This window comes from Balaenoptera acutorostrata, chromosome X (genome assembly GCF_949987535.1).
Source record: "Balaenoptera acutorostrata chromosome X, mBalAcu1.1, whole genome shotgun sequence".
Classification (NCBI taxonomy): domain Eukaryota; kingdom Metazoa; phylum Chordata; class Mammalia; order Artiodactyla; family Balaenopteridae; genus Balaenoptera; species Balaenoptera acutorostrata.
In genome coordinates, this window is record NC_080085.1 from 104,545,933 (window position 1) to 104,561,932 (window position 16,000).

At 41.5% G+C, this 16,000-nt stretch overlaps 1 protein-coding gene across 1 annotated transcript; it reads left to right on the plus strand.

The window, feature by feature from the left end:
- Nucleotides 1-3,671: 3,671 nt before the first annotated feature.
- On the plus strand, nucleotides 3,672-14,126 carry UBE2A (ubiquitin conjugating enzyme E2 A). Its single transcript, XM_057537552.1, has 6 exons — nucleotides 3,672-3,920; nucleotides 4,060-4,140; nucleotides 4,534-4,559; nucleotides 10,920-11,009; nucleotides 12,067-12,155; nucleotides 12,817-14,126. The coding sequence occupies exons 1-6, from the start codon at nucleotides 3,877-3,879 to the stop codon at nucleotides 12,943-12,945; spliced, it is 459 nt and encodes a 152-aa protein (XP_057393535.1). The 5' UTR covers nucleotides 3,672-3,876; the 3' UTR covers nucleotides 12,946-14,126.
- The last annotated feature ends 1,874 nt before the right edge of the window (nucleotides 14,127-16,000 follow it).

The window sequence follows — 16,000 nt, forward strand, 5'->3', positions numbered from 1 at the left end:
TGTCATTTGTACTGAATTTTATTGATAGAAGTGGGAACTATAGAAAAATAAAATTCCTTGCCTTCACTGGCTAACAGAAATACAAATTCCCAGCCTCATAAGGCAGGAAATGATATTTTATTTGGTTTCTCTCTCCAACCCCAAATAGTCGAGGAAAATCACAATCTATTCTGCATTTTGAAAACAAGAATAAAATTCCACAATTTCCCTAGTCATATAGTCCCATATTTTTCCTCCCTTTTAGGAAAATGCTCAGATCCTTGCCTCTGAACAATTTGGAATTTTTAATCTTCCCTGCAGCTGCATTGCTCACACACTTTTCTTTAAATTGAAAAGGACCTCTAGTTTCTTGACCCCTGTTCTTGGGGGGAAGGGGGGATGCTTGCCTGTGAAGAGGGTATTTCTTCAAGATGTCAAGGTGAGAATGGGGTGGAAGGAATTCTCGGCCAGCTCTGCTATAGTCAGTATATTCCAGCCCTATAATCGCCTGTGCTGGAGAACAATCTTCTGTGTGCTGCTTGCTATGACAACCCTGCTTCTGATGGGGAATGTGAGGGCACAGCGTTCCTGCAAAGCAATTCCATTGTGCAGTCAGGGAACACTCTCCCCACATCCCAGTGCCCCGGGGCTTCCAAACTGCTTCGGTTCACGCTCTTGATTTTTCCTCATTAGGTAGTCAAAGAGCTACTCCTTAGCTATACAGCAAAGAAGTGGCAGAAAACAGGCCCGCAACAAACTCAAACACATCTCTAGCCTTCAATGAGTTTTAGACATTTATACCCAGTCCCTTATATCCAGGAGCCTCCCAGACCCTCTCCTCTTCTCCAGTACATTATACGCCGCTTCTCAGTAGGATGTTTTCAGTGCATCTCTCTTGGGCTCAAACGCCTACAAAAGCTGCCTATCAAGCCTAAATTCCTCATGCTCGCATTTGAGGGCATTTAATTAACTTCTGTCATCCTCACTTTTCCAAGCCAGGGTCTCATCAGTCTGCATTAGCCACTCTAACCTGCCCACTACCCCCAGATCCTGGTTAAGCTCCATGCCCACGCTCGTGCTGTTGCCCTCGTAGCAACTGCTTGAGTTTCTCCCTCCTAAGCCCTGCTTTCCTCTCTTCTGAAACAACTTTGAAATAGACCCATTCCAGGAAGCTTCTTCTAACCCCACCGGACTGATGATTCCCTTGCTGCGCAGCCCCTCAGCATCTGTGGATTCACATGTTTCTGCTATGTATCTTGCTGCTGCTCTGGAGGGAGAATTCTAAGATGCCACCCCCTTCCTCAAGATTTCTGGTCACTTCTTCCAGCTATTCAGTCAAACACTAATCTAGGTTCTGCTATGAGGCAATTCTGTAGATGTAATTAAGGTCCCAAATCAGATGATTTTAAGATCAGGAGATTATCTGGGATGGGCCTGACCTAATCAGATAAGGCCTTAAAGTGAACTGGGCTCTTTCTGAAGAAAGATACTCAAACTGTGAGATGAAAAAATATATATACGTTAAAAAAAAAAGTGTGAGAGGGATTTGATGGGAGAGAAATTCTCTATTGCTGGCTTTGAAGATGGAGTAGGCCACATGGCAAGGTATGCAGGTAACCTCTGGGAGCTGAGACTGGTCCCCGGCTGGCAGCCACTGAGGAAATGGGGCCTTCAATCTTACAACCACAAGGAACTGAAGTTGACTAACAGCTTGTGGTAATTTGTTAAACATCAATAGAAAACTAACCCACTTGCTTTTGTAGACCTTGCTTTTGTTGATTTCATATGTGCGTATTAGTAGACTGCAAGCTCCTAGATTAGAGGAAAAGGAGGTTTTTAATTTATTTTTGTAACCCCTTCCCACCACAGCCATAATGTGATGCTATTAGGGAGATTTGCCTTAACTGATACGTTGGAGTTAATGGGAGATATAAATCCTTGGCCATGAGAGTACTTGTTGTAAAGCAGCAGCTAGAATCACTACCACTGTCAAGTGCCTCCTGCCTCCCATGTTAAAAACAATTTCCTGCACATCTGATATCTACTGGACATCTTCACGCAAATGTCTCACTAGTCCCATGAACTCAGTAAGTCCCCAAATTTCCTCTCCCAAAACTGCCCCTCCGTCTCTATTCTGTAATTCTGGTAATGGCACCTTCAAACCCCCAATTATCTTGGAGGTTAGAACTTGAGCCATTGTTTGTTTGTTTGGCCGCGCCACACCGCAGTGCGCCGCGGGGCTTGTGGGATCTTAGTTCCCGGACCAGGGATCGAACCTGTGCCCCCTGCAGTGGAAGCGCAGAGCCCTAACCACTGAACCGCCAGGGAAGTCCCCAGAACTTGAGCCATAGTTGACTCCTTCCCCTCTCTTGCCCCCACATTCTATCTGTTCCCAGGTCCTCTCCATTTATCCCCTCCTCTCCATGTTTATTGTCTTTGCCTGGTTCAGTACCTCTCACCTGGAATACTTCAGGAGTCTCCTAGTTGCTGTCCTGGGACCCATCTCTGATGAGCACAGCTCTGATCATGTCGCTTTTCTGCTCAACCACCTTCCAAGGAAGCCATTAGCTTGGCATTCAAAACTCTCCATGACTTAACCCAAACCTACCTTTCTCATATTTTCAAAAATCCTTAAATGAGTATTTTGCCTACCTTCTATGTTATTTTGGGTTGACCTTTTAAAAAATATTCTTTAAAACTGTTATTGCTTTTGCAGGTCCACATACTAACTGTGACTCTTCCCTGCAACCTGCAGCTTTTTCACGTGCATCTTACCGTTACTTTACTTCAGACTCACTGCTCTTCCAATTCTCTGCAGTCGGATATTCTCATACCTTGGACTCTTCTGAACATATATTAGCTGCTTGGCTTGTTGAACTGCCAAGGGGAAATGTGGTTCCAGAGCCAAATTGTGAGTGCCCAAAGCTAAAGCCTCATTCTTCTTGCCTCCAGCTCTCATTCCCTCCCCCAGGACACACAACACCATTTCATTCTGCTTTGGGGGTGATCATTGGCCTAAATGTTAGGACCCAAACCCGCACATTCATCCCATAGACAAGGAACCCACATTCCATAGAGAAGGGACCCTCGACCTCATAGTCGAGGTCGATTTATTCTTTGGATTTTCAGTGATTTTAAGCAGTCACACACCCTCCTCCCCAGTCTCCAGTGTCCGCAGGGGGTGTGTCCCCTAGACTTCCGGCTTTTGGACAACCGGTTTTGCCTCCGCCCACTCCCACCTCGAGATCTCGAGATTGGGACTTCCATCGTTCTTCTCCCCCCTCAGCCACTGTGCGCACTTTAATAAGTGATCTGATCTCAAAAAAAAAAAGAAAGAAAGAAAGAAAAAAGAAAGAAAGAAAGAAAAAGAAAGAAAGAAAGAAAGAAAGAAAGGAAGGAAGGAAGGAAGGAAGGAAGGAAGGAAGAAAGGAAGAAAGAAAGAAAGGGAAAAGAAAAAGGAAAACAGAAAAGAACTTCCCGGGGTTCGTCTTAGAATTGGAAAATAGAGGTGCACCCCGTTCCACCACCCGATCCTAGCGAGTTCCAGGCAATTACGTGCGGCCCGCAGCTCGCCTCTCACCGCCCCCCCCACCGCCTCCCGCCCGGGTTTAATGACCTAAGCAACTTTCCGTCCCCCCCCCCGCCCCGTCTTGGTACGGCCTGTCCGGCGATCGGCGTTCCACCCCCGCCCTTTCCTTCTAGGTTGGTTCAGCCCCTGTCTACTCAGGGGTGGTGCTCAGCCGGCGCCAGACAGACCCTCGACTTCGGAGAGGCAGTGCAGTTCCTCTGGGAGCATCCCCCTCGGTTCCATCAGCTTCCCCAGCCTCCTCGGCCGCCTTACCGCCCGCGGGGACCCAAGAGCTCGGTGTATGCCCCACCCCTGACCCCGCTAGAGACATGTCCACCCCGGCTCGGCGGCGCCTCATGAGGGACTTCAAGAGGTAACCCGCCCGGAACGCCGGGGTCCCGGGGCTGCGGCCGGGGCGCAGGGCGGGGCCGGCGGAGGGCCGGGCGGGCGGCGGGGCGGCCGGCGGCGCGAGCGGGTGCCGGATCGCGGGCCCCCTGTCTGTTTCCTTGAAGGTTGCAGGAGGATCCTCCAGCCGGAGTCAGCGGAGCTCCGTCCGAGAACAACATCATGGTTTGGAACGCGGTCATTTTTGGGTGAGTCTGCGTTCCGGGTGGTGGCGAGGGCTAGGGACGCGTGTGCCCTCCGGGACCGGCCCGGTGCGGAAGCGGGGGCAGAGGGAGAGTGTTTGGGGCTGGCTGGGCCTAGGCGCCTCCCCGGAGCCTGTGCCTCGATTAGCTCGGTTCCCGCTGCGAGGGGAACCGCTTGGGGTCTAAGGGGGGCGGGGCGGGGAGTGGTGGCGCTTCGGCGCGGCGGCCTGCCCGGGGTTTCTGAGCCCCAGACCTCTGTTGGTAGTGGTTTTGCAACCCGGGAAGCGGTGGTTTACAAGCGGTGGAGCGAGCAGGGCTCGTAATAGCCATGTCCTCAGATGAATCGGGGAGAGGGGAGCCCCCGAAGCGGGAACTGATTGGTTTTTCTCTGTGTTGCAGGCCTGAAGGGACCCCGTTTGAGGATGGTAAGAGAGTTTCTTTACCCACCTTTCAGGAGCCTGATCATCTGGGGAAAGGGTTCCCAGTCATCCTGGAAGTGCCTCCTACTTAGGAACCCGCTTCTCCCTAGCCTCTGCCCACTAAAGGCTTGAGTGGAATCCAGTCTGTGGCAGGTTGTTCTGGCTATTGTCCGCTTGACTAGAACTGCACCTTTTTTATTGCTTCTTAAAAAAAAATCTGGGTAAGGCAGTAAAAGGAGCATCATACCACTGATGTTAAGGGTCTGTGAGGTTTGGGCTGTGATCCTCCTGAATTCAGCCCCCCATCAAGATACTGAGTAAGTGTCAACCCAACCACTTGCTGATAGGCTCAGAGACCCCAGGGACCATTTGATTCAGAATTCTTCACAAGGGCGGGAACTGTGTTCAGCAGGTGCTTAATGTGTGTTTGTTGGATGTTGAATGGATGCAAGAATCCCTTGCACACAATTGTCTAGTTTCTACAGTCTGGCATTGAGTGCCTGTCAGCCTCACTGCTTTAAGATGGTCTTTAATGGCACCTTTAATAGCCAGATTGAGCATAATGTTTCTGATTTTTAAATGAGTTTTCAGTATGTGCTTTTATCAAGACTTGATGGTCAGTAATCTCAAAGCAGTTTCACAGTTGAGGGGAGCCTTAATGTACTGTCTTGACCAGTGTCCAACCTACTTCAAGGTACTACACGTACTTTATAGGTACATGATTTTTAATGGGTTTAGGTTTGACCTTTAAAAACACACGTTAGTTGCTTTTTTTAAAAAAATTATTAGCACCTTTAATTATTGTTTATTTATTTATTTTTTTGGCTGTGTTGGGTCTTCGTTTCTGTGCGAGGGCTTCCTCTAGCTGCGGCGAGCGGAGGGCCACTCTTCATCGCGGTGCGCGGGCCTCTCACTATTATGGCCTCTCTTGTTGCGGAGCACAGGCTCCAGACGCGCAGGCTCAGTAGTTGTGGCTCACGGGCCCAGGTGCCCGGCAGCATGTGGGATCTTCCCAGACCAGGGCCCGAACCCATGTCCCCTGCATTAGCAGGCAGACTCTCAACCACTGCGCCACCAGGGAAGCCCCACGTTAGTTGCTTTTTAAGGATTTTTTTAAAGCTTCCTATTTTGAGATAATTATAGGTTCATGTGCAGTTGTAATAAATAATATTACAGAGAGACCTTGTATACCCTTCACCTGCTCCCCCGCCCCTTTGGTAACAAGTCATCTTGAATGACTATGCACAACCAGGAAATTAACATTGATATAGTTTTAGTGCACTCAATTGTGTGTGTGTGTATGTGTGTGTGTGTTTGTGTGTGTGTAGTTAATTGTTTTTGAAAGCTTAATACATTTAAAAACATGATTAAAAGTATTTGAACTACTAATCGACATCTTTAATATTTTGAGGTTTTTTAAAAAGAAAAGGATCTTTCTGTTATTTTTTTCTCAATGACTTACCTTCCTTTGGTCACATAGCATTTGAGAGATATTATACACATATGCACACACATATGCACATAACTCAGTTTGAAGGTGGGAACAAAAACATTTCTGCAAACTACTAAGTACAAACTTATGTTGCCAAGTCAGTTTGCTTTTTGATGCTACCAACCACAAGATGTTGTGAGGTAGGTCAATATTAACCAATTCTATGATTTGTCTCAAACACTCACATTTCCCTAGAAGACTGTAGACAGTAACCTAAATACTTGTAGTTTCCTCTCTACCTTCACCCACTGGGTAGATATCACTGCTCTTCAGTGCTGCAATAAAAAGAAATGACAGCAGGGGAGTGGGATCCTCAAGCCATACTATTGATACTTTGGTGCAGTAAATCATTTGAACTGATCCTGATCTGTAGCAAGAGCTAGCTAAGCTTAATTTTCCTCTACTAGACTGGTGCTAGTTCTTCATACTTAAGTTTTATGTGCAGATTAGCTGTGTATCTGCTTTAGCTCCAGCAGGCTTTGTTTTCATTGGCTTCTTTTTTCCTCCTGATTTTACTCAGACTGCTTTACGCTGGGCACAGCTTTATTAATAGTACACCACTTTGCTGGGGTTGGCAACTTAAATATTTCAAGGGTGCTTCTCTCGTTTTAAGTGGTATGAGTTGAAAAGGTACTTGTGGAATCCATTATCTACCTGGACCTTCCCCCTTGACATTACTGGCTCTTTTTTTGATGATGTGTATCTCCACCCTGACATTACTGAAAGGAATTACTCAGGCTAAATGACAGTACCCTTTTCTAATTCATTCTTTTGAGCAGTCTGCTATCCATGGATGCTTTCTCAGGTGTCTAGAACACTGACCAAGGTTACAAGAAATTTTTTGACCATTTAAAAATACCTGTTATTTACAGTTAGGAAATTTACTGGAAAGGCCCAATTAGGGACAAGTGGCATAGTTGATTTTGCTGTTGCCAACGTATTATATAAATCAACAGCTCCAAAACTACTTCTGCTGCTTCCTTGTAAACCATTTGTAGTGGAGGTTTCTGGAACAGCCAGGCCCTAGTTAAAGAGATGAAATTTTAAGAAAAGGAACTCTTAAAGGTATTTTGATTTAACTTTACACACTTGAAGGTAAGAGGACTATGCTCCCAAGAGCTTACACTACCAAACAAAACAGTGGGGGGAGATACTTCCTCATAAAATATCTTGGTATGTATGCTGAATACGAAGGCTAAGGAACAATGTATTCTCCATCACATCATCTGAAAATTGTTAATAGACACAGTAAGATACTAGTACTTGATTTTCATAATAGATGTATTCTTAAGAATTTGGTGTCTTTTTTTAAAAAAATGAATCAAAGTCCACTAGGGGTGTTCTTAAGGTAAATAAATCCTATGATGAAGAGTATTTGGGTATTATCTTAAAAATCAGACTTTTTTCAGTCATCAAAAAAAACTTTTTTAAGTACATGTACTTTGCTTTCTCCTCAGGGGTCACAAACTGGTGGCTAAATGGCAGAAAACACCTACAGAGGTGCTTTCTTTGGCCAATACAATATTTTCAAAAAAATTGTATTTGTGACTGTCTTTAGGCAGAACATACACTCTCTACTTTAACCATATCACTCCCTATTGCCATACACCTGCCGTTTAACTCATTTATATAATTTTCCTGGTCCCTATACATAGATGGATTAATTGATACTTTCCTTACAATTTTGTGACCGCCTCAGGAAGATAAAAAATCAGGACAGATTGTGTACAACAATGGTGAGGCTTAAGTTTCCAATTATTTTAAAGCCTAGCCTTCTAAATATTCAGAGGACAAGCTCTAGTCTTGATTGCGTAGTATTAATTCTCAGATTTTAAATTTCCTTAACATTTGTTTTGGATCTCAGAAATTGGATTGAGAGTTGTACTAAAGAGGTTCTCATTGTTTAAGGTGGCTAAAAGTGTGAAATATCCCTTTAAATGTGTGCTTTGAGTAAGATTTAGGTACGTCCTAATTTATACTCACATTGAATATAAATTATCTTGGTTTCACTTCTCAAGATATTAAATGAGCTGTTCTTAAAGACTTGATTAACTTCTTTGGTAGCTAGGTAACCACCTTGTTGAACTTTTAGGCAAGCATTAGGCAGAAAGCTCAAGTCAAGGGTTTTGTGAGCCACCAGCATATGTACTCAACTTGCTTTCACTGTGATTGATGTAGGTCAGAAAGAAAGTACTATTTAATATTTGAATTCATTAATTGTATTTTTCTTACTGATAGTAAAGTTTGGATTTTTGGTTTTTGCCTCCTTCAGCTGGGTCTAGAGATATGAAACTGTAGAATTATTGTAACTAAAATATTTATGAAGCACTTATTTTGTGTCACTGTGCATCTTTCCCTCATTTAAACCTCACAACAATGTTATGTAGCAGGTACTATTATTAACCCTATTTTACAGATGAGGAACTTGAGGTTTAGTCAAGTTGAGCAGTTTCCCCAAAGGTTCGTAACCAGCAAGTAGCAAAGCAAGGATTCGAACCCAGATCTGTCTGACTGCAAAGCTTCTGCTCTGCCCCACTGCACTCCACTGTTTCCACTTACGCCTGCCTTCTGTGTGACTTTACCACCTTTAGGTATCATATTTAATGATGGTTTTAATTTAAAGTACCTGGGAGCTCTGCATGCTATTAAATCTGCCCAATTTTCGAGCAGTTTTTTTAGATCAATTTCTTGATGATAAATCTTTAAGCTATAATTTAAGCGGGTATCAACACTGAGCCAAATGTGTTTATACTTAAGATACATAAGGAAGCTCAGAGTTTTGAACTAACACTTATTCCCACTTTTTCTTGCGTATTATAATATCAATAGAACTGAAAAGAAAGAACTATGCTTTCTTCCTCAAAAATAGGAAGAGTTATGACCAGGTGGTGATAAAGGTGAAGTGTGTTCTGATGGACTATAGCATGTTTATCCATTCCAAAATATTTTGCTTTTTGTCCTTAGTTATAATACATAGTAACTTCAGATCTGCCTTTCAAGATTAGGGAGTAACAATAGTTGGGGAATATAATATGTCTCCATATGTTGCATTTTTAAAATTTTATTTATTTATTTATTTATTTATATTTGGCTGCGTTGGGTTTTTGTTGCTGTACACGGGCTTTCTAGTTGCGGCGAGCGGGGGCTACTCTTCGTTGCAGTGCGCAGGCTTCTCATTGCGGTGGCTTCTCTTGTTGCAGAGCACGGGCTCTAGGCGCGTGGGCTTCAGTAGTTGTGGCACGCAGGCTATAGGCTGCAGGCTCAGTAGTTGTGGCGCATGGGCTTAGTTGCTCCGCGGCATGTGGGATCTTCCCAGACCAGGGCTCGAACCCATGTCCCCTGCATTGGCAGGCGGATTCTTAACCACTGCACCACCAGGGAAGTCCGATATGTTGCATTTTAAATTATTCTGAAACTTTGGGACACATGTTCATACCAAGAACAACTTTGTTAGCAAATTGTTTCCTATGAGCTTGCTGGTAGGAAACACACTTTTTGGTATTGTTACATGTAACAACTAGCAGTAAAATGATTATAGTCTTTTTTTCTTAAGTGGAAAGGAGGAATGGAAGCTAGGAGGAAATAAATTGCTAACTCGAAGGAACCAGTAACAATTTATACTCTATCTGAAGTGTGGTCTGTTGTATTAGAATAAATAATTTATTAAGTGGACCAGAGTAATATAGTGGAACGTGCATCACCTTAGATAATAACTGATTCCTTAAGATTACTTGAAGAAATTTCAGTCAGGAAAAAACAATTGCCCAATTGTTTTCTTGAATTTATTAAACCCAATTAAAAATAACATTTTGAAGAAAATAATCTCCCCAAATCACAACATCCAACAATTCTTTTTTGGTGGGGGGCGGGGGCGCGCTGTGGGGCATGCGGTATCTTAGTTCCCTGGCCAGGGATCGAACCAGTGTCCCCTGCAGTAGAAGCACAGAGTCCTAAACACTGGACCGCCAGGGAAGTCCCCAACAATTCTTGAATGAGATCCAGTTTGTCCATTTCTTATAAATAAGTCTACAACTTAGTATGCTTTAGGGCCTCCTGCTACCTTAGTTGACACATATTCAAGAAAAATAATTTGTTTCAATAGTAGCGTAAACAAACATCATTAGAAAGAAATTTACTGGAGACATGAATGCAATCTAATATGATTTTTAAATTATTTCTGCCATTAATTCCTACCATTAGTGTGAATAATTGAGTTGGTTCTATAGTGAAGTAGCTTGTGAGTCATACTTAAGGGTTTTAAAGAGGGACTGTGAAGTTTTTTCTGGCTTACATTCAATTATGTTTTCATTATAGAGTTGCTATTACATGAAGAGGAGCCAGTGAACACTTTTCTTATTCCCTGCTATTTTAAAAATAATTTGATTATTGATTTGTATTTCTAGCATTGGTTTTTGAACTGTGCTCTCATCCTTTCTAGTGCATTTAAAAATCACCACTTAAGATGACAGCTGATTAAAATTGGCCTTTATTAAGGTCTTTCAGTCTTCTCAAGGAGGAAGGCCACGTTTTGGCTCTAGTTGCTTGTCATTTTAAGGATGTCTTCAAAATGTACAGTGGCTAAAGTTATCCTGCAGGCAGTAATTTTGAGTTTAAGATGGCTGTATTTAAGTTTGGGGGAGAATAATGGAAAAACAGAAAACAAATCACCTTTGAGTGATGGTTCTTACAGTGTCCGTCCATTTTTAGGGCAATCCCTGGAGCTGTATCTTTTACCTGGTCTCTTTCCTCTCTACTCTATATCTTTGCGTTATTTCATATAATACTTGAAAAAAAAGTCATGTAGTATTAAAAACAAAGTACTACCGAACAAAGTGATAAATAGGTTTTCTTAACCCTTTCTTTTCTAATTACAGGAACCTTTAAGCTTACAATAGAATTCACTGAAGAATATCCGAATAAGCCACCTACGGTTAGATTTGTCTCTAAGATGTTTCATCCAAATGGCAAGTATCACTTTTAATACAGTATTTTAAACTACTACACTGTTTATTTGGGAGGTATTCCACATTTCCTATTTGTCTGTAGCACCTGAGTATTTGTCTAGGCATCTTGCTGTTTCCTGAAACCTGAACTTGTTCATGGTGGTCTATTGCTGTCTTGGTCTGTGGTCCTAGAACTGAAGCAGTGAAGGGACATTGCCTTTGCTTGGAATCTGAGAGCCTCCTGGTTTTGATGATTTTATCATTTACTTACTAAACAAAAATAAGGATGTTCTTGAGGTTTCCTTTTAATATAAGGCCAGATTGGGGTAGTTTTGTGTTGTGATTATTTTCACTAGCATTTAGAGCAATAGTTTTCAGCTTTGGATGCAGATCAGAATTAGCATGGGACATTTAAAAGCCATGGATGTCCCAGCCCCACTCCAGACATACTGAATATCAGATTCTGTGGTTGAGTCCAGGTATACGGTATATTGGAATTCTAACTTACTTGGTGATTCTAACTTACTATTCTAACTTACTATTTTGCTCTTTTTTTTCCTAGTGATTCTAACTTACTATTTTGCTCTTTTATTTTTTTTCCTAGTAATAAGCCTAGAACAAGTTGCCTTTTATTCAGGTTAATAATGTATTTTCCAGGGTATCAGATATTTTTACCTTCATACCAAAATGAAACCTTGTGAACTCTGAGCTATCTTGGTTATTTCAGATAGGAGATAAAGTTTAAAAATTTAGTGGAGTGAATTTCCCATAAGTCTATCGATGATGAGGAACCCTCTTAGAAACTGTGCGTGGTTTCCTGGATAACAGGGCAGTCTTTTCAGAATAACAAGCATTAAGTATCTTCCAGTTTTATACTGATTATGTTTGACATTCTCTGATCATCCTGTTTCACTAGTAGTGATTATGACACTTCTTTTAGGAAGGTAACTAAGAAGCAGCTTAGTAATCTTTTTTAAACCTCAGAAGCAAAGTATTCTTGACTGTATTTGTCTTGACTATGATGTTAAAACCTTAATGGTTTTGTTATGTTTAACATAACCTACTTCTATGCTCTTAGTCTATGCAGATGGTAGTATATGTCTGGACATACTTCAGAACCGTTGGAGTCCAACATATGATGTGTCTTCCATTTTAACATCCATACAGGTGAATTTTCCTTAATGTGACTATGGCCTTTGATATGTTTATATTAGCAATTGTTTTTTTTTTTAATTTATTTATTTATTTATTTTTGGCTGTGTTGGGTCTTCGTTTCTGTGCGAGGGCTTTCTCCAGTTGCAGCGAGCGGGGGCCACTCTTCATCGCGGTGCGTGGGCCTCTCACTGTCGCGGCCTCTCCCGTTTCGGAGCACAGGCTCCAGACGCGCAGGCTCAGTAGTTGTAGCTCACGGGCGTAGTTGCTCCGCGGCATGTGGGATCTTCCCAGACCAGGGCTCGAACCCGTGTCCCCTGCGTTGGCAGGCAGATTCTTAACCACTGCGCCACCAGGGAAGCCCTTAGCAATTGTTTTTGAAAGTCAGAAGTAAAAAGTAGGTCAGTAAGACCTAACCCACCAGAAAACATATATGTTTGCCTAGCTACTAGCAGATTAATGTAACTGTAGATTATTATGCTAAGAGAGCAAATTTAGCTGCTACCTAGGACAATTCGAGTGTGTTGAAGATACATATTGGGTTGGCCAGAAAGTTCGTTCAGGTTTTGCATAAGATGGTACGAAAAACCTGAACAAAGTTTTTAGCCAACCATATATATATATATATATATATATTTGCATTGAGGAACTGACTTTTTACAAATTGTCTCTATAGTCTCTTTTGGATGAACCCAATCCCAATAGTCCAGCAAACAGCCAGGCTGCTCAGCTGTACCAGGAGAACAAGCGGGAGTATGAAAAACGTGTTTCTGCGATAGTAGAACAGAGCTGGCGTGACTGTTGACCCGGGTGCAGGAAAAGCAGCAGCTGGTCATTAAGAAAAATATATAGTGATGTGTTTGTCACCTTCCTATTCGTCAGTGTCATTACATTTACTTTATTAAAAGCAAAATAGCTATTGTGCTGTTTCCATCTTCCCTTGCCAGGCTTTTCCTACCCCTTCTACCCTCTCCTTAAACATCAGAAAACACCCTCTATGAGATCAAATGTACTGTACCTGGGTTACGTGCAAAAAGTCACTAATGCTTAATTCCTTTTCTGTTGTGTCTCATTTCCAGTTTTATGGCAGTATTGTGTTACTGTACTTTACACTAAGCTTTTAAAATGAATTGTTTTACAAGTGGTGCTTATGCATAGCTTGATGACCAGAATGTTATTTTTAACAGAATGAATGATTACTGAAGCGTTTCACCCTGGCTGGTCCTTCACTTGTGTTGGATTTAGAAGTGAATTTTTGGAATATGGCCTATAGAAAACAGGGAAACAAATCCATATAAACATCCATTTTGAAAGAGCAATGGAAGCTAAAAAGGCTATGATACTAATACCTAACTAACACGAATTGTGTTTTTTACTGGTAGGAAGGAGAATGTTAAAGGGCTCAGCCAAAGGAGTGCAGCAATCATAGTAACTGACACTTCCTCTCCTTGCAAGGTGTTCAATGGACACACCCAAGCTAAGATTCAGAATACTGAAATCTTCTGGATTTTCACTTTTTAAAGAGGTGTGGGAGCAGAGGAATGGAAACAATCATTAGTTTTTAAGCTAGGGAAGGTTGGAGATCCTTTAATCCTTTTAAAGGAGCAGTGCTACCCTAGATAAACAAATTTATAATCCTCCATTGTTTTTTTAGAGTTTTAATTAACCCAAGGAAGGGAACATGTCTGTGGTAAACCACTCAAATCCTCTGTTAATGCTGCATGCTTTAGTTTCTTCCTCCCTTTCAGTATTATAAGAACCTTAAAGTCAATGTTTGCGATCTTTCTTTGGATATTTATACTTTTAGATTGACAGTACCTTTAAGTAGCAGTGTGGGAAAAAGCTTGTAAATGTTTTGTCTGATGTTCCATTGTCACCTTTTGTGCATTTATCACTCTTACGAATTTAACTTTGCACAAGTAACCCATGTAAAAAAAATGTACATTTTTCAAAACTTGTAAATAAAAATAACCTTAAAAATTTGTAGTCAAGGTATAATTATATTTTAGCTCAGTATGAACTTTTAGTATGAATTTATTGGACTCTCATCTACTCATTCCCCCCCTTAAAATAAAAATTATGGTAAAAGCAAAAATAGATTTTGGGAGAGGGAGAAGAGTAGATACTGCTGGAGAGGACGTATTTTCTTTTCAGTCATAAGTGTTTAATGCTTTTTTAAACATGCTAACAAACAGAATGTAAATCTACTAGGTAAAACAAAGTTACTTCAGCATATATTATAGTCAATCAAGGGAATGAAATTGTGGTAAGGGGGGAGAATTAACCTGGAGATTTACCAGCATCCTCAGAGACCAAGATCTAACTTGTTGATCCTGACATTCTACCTCTTAAAAAAGCCCTAGCTTAAAAAACAAACTAAATAATAAAATGGTATTTTAAGTCTCAGGTAAAGCTTGGGAGTACAGGTATCCTCAGTGTTACCTTGTTTAAACAAAACTCTGCTTTCTTCTGAGGAGCAATCTATCTCATTTTAAAGAGACAAGGACAGTGACTGTGGAAACTCACTTCTTGGGGAGGGGGGTGGGCGCTAATTGAAATTAAGTCCTTATGCTCTATGTACCCACTCATCCTCTAAGACATGGCACTTAAAGGAGCCTCAACATGAGGGAGCTCATCCTACACTGAACACATGAACCGGTTAGTTTCACCTAGAAGCAACTTCCTTAAATGCACTTACTTTCTCTTAAGTCCATTTCTACTTCAAAGTAGAATGACATTAAATTGGTCTTTATTTGGCAGATTAGTTTTACATAAATTTCTTCATCCTACTGTGGCTGGATATCTTTTTTTTTGTTCCATTTTTTTTTGTTTTTGCCACACTGTGCAGCTTGTGGGATCTTAGTTCCCCGACCAGGGACTGAACCCGGGTCCACGGCAGTGAAAGCACTGAGTCTTAACCACTGGACCTCCAGGGAAGTCCTGTGGCTGGGTATCTTAAATATAGTTGACACTGTTACTTATACTTGAAAAAATTAAGGTGAGATTGGGAATGTGCACGTTTAATATTTTTTTTGTACACCTCCTGAGAAACACTATTCCCAATCTCTTTCATGGGATAATCCTTTTAAAATCTTACAACGGCGTCAACAAGCTGACCTCCCAAAGCATCATATCCACGGTCAAAGGCACCACAAATCATTCACTTCAAAGTTTAATGCTAATTTGCCTTTTTTCTTTACAGTTTTTTTAAACAAATGCCACAGGCTGCCTGCATACAATAATTTATAACAATAATAAACCAGATTTGTGAGGTCCCCTTTTAAATGGCAGAACTGAACTTGAACCTTCAATTCTGCACCTGCTGGTGTGGCAAAGAGGGTATGATGAAGAACCAAAGTTGTAATTAAAGTCCTTTCTTTAGGACCGATCTCCAGCTTCAGGAGTTACCCATAGCACAGTGAATGCACTGTATACTATTTTAAAAAGAATCCCAACAGAATGCAGGAAATTTCTATTCATTTTATAATCAAAGGGGAGGGAAAAAAATCTAAACGATAGATCTGTGAGCCTCAAAGCTATAAATATATATATAACTGAAAGCAGAGTTAGTTCCTCAGTATAATATATTTAAGTGATTCAAATAAAACTTAAAACTGCTCATGTACCTGCACAGGTTTTATAGCAAGGTTACTGGGTTAAAACGACTGCCATCTCAAAGAAAGGGAAAATACAAGAACCAACAAAAAGGGGACAAAATAGAACAGCAGGGTTTGTCAGCAGCTCATTTTTGCCAAACCCATTTCTCAACATTCTTTATTCTCAAGCAGAGTTAAATGACGTCACCCTAATTCCACATCTATACCAAGGCTGATCTAAGAAGTTAGGAAATCTGGACTCTC

Coding starts and splice junctions, on each gene's coding strand:
- UBE2A (XM_057537552.1), top strand. CDS start 3,877: ATGTCCACCCCGGCTCGGCGGCGCCTCATGAGGGACTTCAAGAG. Junction 3,921..4,059: donor CTCATGAGGGACTTCAAGAG/GTAACCCGCCCG, acceptor GTTTCCTTGAAG/GTTGCAGGAGGATCCTCCAG. Junction 4,560..10,919: donor AGGGACCCCGTTTGAGGATG/GTAAGAGAGTTT, acceptor TTCTAATTACAG/GAACCTTTAAGCTTACAATA.